Source organism: Lepidochelys kempii, chromosome 2, assembly GCF_965140285.1.
Source record: "Lepidochelys kempii isolate rLepKem1 chromosome 2, rLepKem1.hap1, whole genome shotgun sequence".
NCBI classification, from domain to species: Eukaryota; Metazoa; Chordata; order Testudines; family Cheloniidae; genus Lepidochelys; species Lepidochelys kempii.
Window position 1 is genome coordinate 43,486,963 of NC_136381.1, and position 6,904 is coordinate 43,493,866.

General features: G+C 49.8%; 1 protein-coding gene across 1 annotated transcript; it reads left to right on the forward strand.

The window, feature by feature from the left end:
- Positions 1 to 4,248: 4,248 nt before the first annotated feature.
- FRAT2 (FRAT regulator of Wnt signaling pathway 2) lies at positions 4,249 to 6,483 on the forward strand. Its single transcript, XM_073329364.2, has one exon. It carries the CDS (start codon positions 4,571 to 4,573, stop codon positions 5,108 to 5,110), a length of 540 nt encoding a protein of 179 aa, XP_073185465.1. The 5' UTR covers positions 4,249 to 4,570; the 3' UTR covers positions 5,111 to 6,483.
- Positions 6,484 to 6,904: the final 421 nt, after the last annotated feature.

Genomic DNA, 6,904 nt, shown 5'->3' on the forward strand with positions numbered 1-6,904 from the left:
TCAAAAGAACTATAGCGGTTTAAAAAGGGACTCTTTGTCAAAGAGGGGGTAGTTTTGTGGGGAAACCAACTGACACACAAGCCATACGCTGGAGGTGTCTGAAGAAGCATACATACATATAACATATACATATATACTACATACATACAACATTCTCAGCAACCAGCAATTAAAATACTTTTACCAAAAATAAAAAAATCTACTATCAACTGATAAATTGATAACTGGTTGCCCTTCCAATTAACAGTACTGTACCCCTGTAGAAGGGTGGCTTGCCCTTGAAGAGATGGAGGGCCTGGGGCTAGCCAACCCTGGTAACTGAAAAAGGCACAGCTGAGTGGGATTAGGTGCTTTCTCCCATAAAGAACACCTGGAAGCTGCACTGGGCTGATGCTCAGTGAGAGCAGACTCCAGCAGTGTCCTGGGATTTGGAACAAACACGAAGTCTATACTTAAACTACTACAGCTGCAGCTATACCAGTGTACTGCATCAGTGTAGATGTTCACTATAGTGACAGGAGGGTTCTCTCATCACTGTAGTTAATCCACCCCCTCACCCTCTCCAGAGGCATAGCCAGGTTGCCAGGGGTGGGGACTAGTCATCTTAACTATGTCACTCAGGGGATGGATTTTTCACACCCCCGAGCAACGTAGTTGAGTCGACCAAACTTTTTAGTGTAGACCTGGCCCAAGACTAGAGCTAGGAAAGGTAGGGAGTAGCTTGCTAGAGCAGGAGACCCTGAGCAAGCCAGGGAAAGACTGCAGAGCTCTCCAGGCAGAAAGGACTGGGAGTAAGAAAAGAGATGTTTGTTAGACCTTCATTTAGGATTTTGAGTTTTATTTTCTGTGAATAAACCCTGACCCCAAGGAGGGTTACTTTGACCACAGAAACAAGTGTGTGGAGTCTAAGGAGTCCTGAAGAGGAGGAAACAGAGGCAGGTTGCTACAGAGTGACCTTTGGTCACAAGGGGCTGCTCAGGAGACAGCTGACCCTGTTACAATTCTTTAAATACCAAAATCAAGTTAACAAAACAATACTTCAAAGAAACAAAATCCCTGGATATGAGCAGATTATGATGTTGTGATGAAATATGCTTTTGTATTTAAGAGTAAAAGCCTACATTTTCGAAAGTAACTAATGTTTCTGAGTACCTCAATTTTTGGGTGCCCAATAAGGTCTCTTTGAGGTGTCTCAAGTTGAGCATCCAAAATCACTGTTTAAACTTTTGGACAATGTATTTATACTTATATTTCTGAGCTGTATAAAACCTGTGATGTCCTTAACTATTCATTTCCTTGCTTGAATGTGCTTGGATTTTGTAAGTTTTGTGATAGGCAAACACATGGAAGTCATTTAACAATCTTAGTAGTTTTTTAAAGCAAAGTTTTTTGTTTTTAGAATTCTATTATGGATGCAGGTTAGTAAAACAATTGTTAGAAAATCTAAACGCATCTTATTCTTGTTCTGGTATTCTGGCCTCTACTCATTCTGAAATGCACAACATAAAGCATGTGTAGGACATGAGTTTAGTTTGCACAAGCATCATTATTTGACATCTATTGTTAAGAAGAGGAGCATTATATATAATAACTAAGTGCAGTACATATGACAAAGCTTCTGAAACATGAGAAAATTGGCACGAAAAGATGTCAATTTATTTTTAATACAGAAAAAAATTAAATGGCTCTCTATATTTTCAAAGCCTTGTATAATTATTGTAACTAGATGATCTATGGCTTTGGAAATTTCAAGTATAATTACTCAGTTGCCTTATGATGAGTTATTATTTTTCACGATAGTTTCGTGTGTGTGTACACACAAGCATGCATGTCCACATGCGTGATAAAAGGGCTCCCACTTCTATACCTGAGATTACATAGGTTTACAGGGGCTTCAAAGGGGCTTGACTTTTTGTTGTTTGCACTAACTGGGTGTAAAGATCAGAAATCACAACCTATGCTTGCTTCTTTAGGATCAACAAAGAAGGTAAGGCATGTGATTGGCCTTTATACTCTGACATGAAATGTGTCCCTGAGAACTGACAGATCATTAGCCTGCATAATTATGATAGACTAAAAGGCAAAATTTAGAGCTTGCCACATAATTAATAAAATTATTATTTTCATATAAAACACCCATACTCCAACCCCAGCCAGAGGGCTCTGGAAATTAAGTTAAATAATAGAAACAAATTAAAATATAAGAAAAAGCTGTTGTTTCAAAATTTAAACAGATATACATAAATAAAAGCTCCAGTTCTAAAAGGAAGGGAAACAGACATGAGGAATAGTAATAAATATAAAGCCAGGAGGCAACTGCTGTTTGCAGGTATGACATCTTTTTAATAGAATGGCTTGGATGACCACTAGTAGTGGTAATTTCTGATAACCTCTGAACTGGGACAGACAACACCAGAGAAATTTGTCAGTGTCAGGGCAAAAAAAGCATCCACCCATCAGCCAAGTCCACTGTCAGCTTATCTGTTAGGAAAATCTTTTTAACTATCATGTTGTAACTTGTCAAAGATTTTGCATGCACAGCTGCGTTATTGATAGGTTTCTGTTCACCCTTAGTCCTTACGTTTATTTTTGGAAGATACTCTCCCCATCTTGCGTATTGTGTTAATTTGCTTAATGTTATTATGGGAACCTGATAAGGCCTTATCTACAAGAGAAAACAATGTCTCAGAATTCATTTCCACTGATGACAATGGTGGATTCTGTAGTGTAGACAGATGTTCTTACTAGCATCAGATACCTTGTTTAAAAAAAACCCTGTTCTTTATCTGTGCCATGGAGAAGGTTAGTGTTGTGGTTGAGACACTATGCTTGGCCTCAGGAAACTTGGGTTAAATTCCCAGCTGTGGTATAGACTTCCTCTGGGTAGGTCTATACTGTATCTGGGAGTGAGCCTCCCAGTCTCGTGCCACAGACTTATGTTAATGGGTCTTGCACTAGTGATCTAAAAATAGCTGCATAGATGTTGCAGCTTGGGCTCTGAAACCTAAGGCATGAGGGTGGGCTTCAGAGCCTGAGCCACAAGTCTATGCAGCTATTTTTAGAGCACTATTGCAAGCCCCACTGACATGAGTCTGTGGATCCAGGATGGGAGGCAGGCACCCAGGTGATGTGTAGACATTTTACATAATGCTCATGGGGACCCTCAGGAATGTTTAAATCAAATTGGGTGTGAATTTGAAGTGGATTAGTTAAATTGCATTAAACTCCATTGTAGATGCTCTCATTCAGAACTGAAGTGTCCTCACTTTGATTTAGCCAATTCACTTTCAAAGTAAATTAAACTAAACTGAATTAAGGCCACTTTAATTTTGAAGAAAAGGCACAGATTTTTAAAGGTATTTAGGCATTGCTGTGCTTGGCACTATAAGATCTAAGTGACAGACAGCTATTCTAACAGCATGAGCAAAGTGAAATTTAAAACATAATGAAACTTTTCCTTATGGCCAAGAACAATAGGAATCCATGTGCATGAAAAATCTACAAATTGTAACTATATAGAGCAGGGGTGGGCAAACTATGGCCCAGGTGCCGCATTCAGCCTGCCAGCCATTTTAAGCTGGCCCTTGAGCTTCCGCTGGGGGTGGGGTCTGGGGCTTGCCCTGCTCCAGCGCTGCAGCCAGGGAACAGGATCAGGGCGCGCTCCATGTGGCTCCCAGAAGCAGCGGCATGGCCGTCTTCCGGCTCCTACGCGCTCCAATGCCCCCCTCCAGCACTCCAATGGGAGCTGCAGGGGCGGCGCCTGCGGACGGGGCAGCATGCAGAACCGCCTGGCCGCACCTCTGCATAGGAGCCGGAGAAGGGACATGCCGCTGCTTCCGGGAGCCGCTTGACGTAAGTGCTGCCCGGAGCCTGCACCCCTGAGCCTCTTCCCCATGCCCCAACCCTGACCCCCCTCCTGCCCTCTGAACCCCTCGATCCCAGGCCAGAACACCTTCCTGCACCCGAAACTCTGCCGCCTCACCCCAGAGCCTGCACCCCTTCCTGCAGCCCAATCCCCTCCCCCAGCCCTGATCCCCCTCCTGCCCTCGGAACCCCTGGGTCCCAGCCCAGAGCACCCTCCTACACCCCAACCTCCTCATCCCCAGCCCTAACCCAGAGCCCGCACCACGGCTCTTCCCCGCCCCGCCCCGCGCCAGCTCCCAACTCCCTCCTCACTCTTTCGCGCCCCGCCCCTCACGCTCCTCCTACCGGTCAGAGAGGCCGGTCCCCATCCCTCTGGGTGCGGGGTTTGAAAGCGGACGGGCCCATGTACGGCGAAGCGGGGGGGCGGATCGGGAGAGGAGGGCGGACTCACCCTCACCCACCGCCTCTCGCCGCCCTCTGAACAGGCGACTGCTGGGAGAACCCGAAGAGGGCGCGGGGGCTCACCCGCGGCGGCTTTGTGCGTGCGCGCCGGCCCCCGTGCCCCGCTGTGGTCTCGTCCGCTCCCCCCGCTCAGCGCCGTGGGACGTGCCCTGGCTTTCGCGTCACCCATTGTTTACAAACCAAGCCCAGCAGCGGGCTGCTGCGAGTCGGGTTTGCACCGGTGCGGCGCGCGGAGCCGGCCGAGATGCCCTGCCGGCCCGGGGAGCGCTTTCTGCTGCTGGAGCGCTCGGTCGCCGTGGGGCAGGCGGGCTCCAAGGAGGTGGACGCGCTGGTGGCCAAGCTGGGCGAGGTGCTGCAGTTAAGCGCCCAGCGGGCACCGGCCCCCCGCGGCCCCAAGCACCCGCCGCCCACCGCCGCCCGGGGCCGCGCCGCGCCCTACTCCCCCCGTGGCGGCGGCCTCCTGGTCCCGCGGGGCCCGGCCCCCCCGCAGCCGCACCAGCCCGCGGAGCCCCAGCGCCCGGGGAAGAATAGCCAGCGGGTGGCCAAGCAGCTGTGCGGCCGGGGCTGGCTGCGGAGCGCCGCCCACAGGAGGAAGCGGCCGGGGCCGGGGGAAGCGCCCGGCGAAGAGGAGGATCCGCACCGGCTCCTGCAGCAGCTTATCCTCTCCGGGAACCTCATCAAGGAGGCAGTCAGGCGCCTGCAGCTGGCGGCGGCGGCCGTGGCCACAGCCACCACCGGCGGCAGCGGGGAGGGAGAAGCAGCAGCCCTGCAGCCTCTGCAATAGCCCCGCGGGTTGTGGAGAGCCTGTGGCAGCGAGCCCCGCGCCGGAATCGGGACATTGCATGGGGGAGGGGCCAGCTATCGGCGGATCTATCTCGGGGGCGCCCCCTCCCCTGTACTTGAAGCAGACTCTTTACTGACAGTGAGGCCCCGTGGCCGGGGTCCAGCTATTCTGTATAAAACGTGGTGCTAGCTCCGAGGCGCTGTAAGTCTCTGTAGTGGTCGCTGATGGGGGTGCGGGAAGCAGGGAGCCCCCCACCTTCACCGAGCCTGCCCCGCTCCGCGGAGATGCAGACCCCCCCTCAACTCGCTGCTGTGTGTCGGGACGGGGGAAGGGACCACCCCGCTGGGCCAGTCCCGCTCTGCCATTGTTTTGGAGGAAGGGGTCCCCAGTCTTAGCGTCACGGAGGGGAGCGGGAGATGCGGCAGGGAGAGGGGTAGGCGTGTGGGGCGGCGGGGAGGTAGGTTTGGGTGGAGCGGGTTTACAATTTGTTGGCTCCTATATTCCTCTGCCCCAAGGTCACCGAAAGGCGCATCCACACAGCGCGCGCACGGTGGTGGTGTTGTCACCAGCCGGTTGGAGATAGTAACCCTATCTTAGCTTGTTTTGATTGTACTGAGGGCGAGCCCTGTGTTTTGTAATCGCTAGGAGTCTCCTGAGGACGTGCACGTTGCCCGATCCGAGTTGTTGTTGTGCTCTCCCCCTCCCCCTCTCCCCCCCCGCCTCCAAAGAGCTCCTCCTACCAGTGGGATTCTCAGAAACAGGGTCATCTTACAGCAAGTTCTCTAAGAACCCCACCAGTCCCCGTCCTTCCTGCTAATACCACTGCCGCTGCTCCGGCACTCGGGGGCTCTTTTTCTGGAGGATGGACAAGAGAGAAGGCTGTTTGTGTCTTCACATCCCTGCCCTGCTATTCCCACTGCCAGCGCGCTCCAGGCTTGGAGTCTGTCTCGCTACACGGGAGTAGATTTGTCCGTCTCTGGTGGTCTCAGGAGCCATTTGCAATAAGTCTAAAATATCTTACTGAGAGGTGCGTGTTTCCTTTCCCCTCCTGGGTTCCTTTTTTTTTTACACTTTTCCCATTGTGACTACAGAGCGGTTTTAAATGTGAATCTCAAAGTTGGAAAGCAGCTGAACTGATCATTGTGAAGTGTGAGCGAATGAAGACTGAGATACACTGTTCACAGATGGTAGCTAAACAACAACTCCCCCCCACCCCCCCCGTAAAAACAAAACAAAACCTCAATGGCTGGATTGAAAAGATGCTGGCTGTTGTCAAAATATATACACTTCGTAACGGAGTGTTTGAATTGTGTTCCTGATTTACAGGACTTGTCTTAACATGTCTGTACTGAATAAATGTGGTCTTGTTTTTAGCTTGGGTCTGTGTCTTATTGACATGAGGGATGTAAACCTCTTTATATGAGCTAAGCAGTGGTAACAGTCTTACAAACATACATTACCCATCATATTTCCCTTTCAGTTAAGAGATCTCCATTTTGCAGACAAAACAACAATCTGCATAGTCTGATGCAGTGGGACACCAGTTATTAATGCATTGAGATGCAATTGAGCCCCTTTGTTCGCCGGCAGCATTCTTTCTTAAGCCAAGGAATATCCTTTCCTGCAGACTCAACGTTGCCATAGGAATTCATAAGTCAAATCATACTTGACAACAAAATTAACAATCTAGTATATCACAGAGGGAGGAAAGAAGATGAATTTGGTTATTTATTCATGTTCTTTATTTTCGGGGGAAGAAGAGCATACAACTAAACAGAGATATGGAGACGGAAA

Excerpts from the sequence above, each read along its gene's own strand:
- FRAT2 (XM_073329364.2), top strand. The coding sequence starts at position 4,571 with ATGCCCTGCCGGCCCGGGGAGCGCTTTCTGCTGCTGGAGCGCTCGGTC.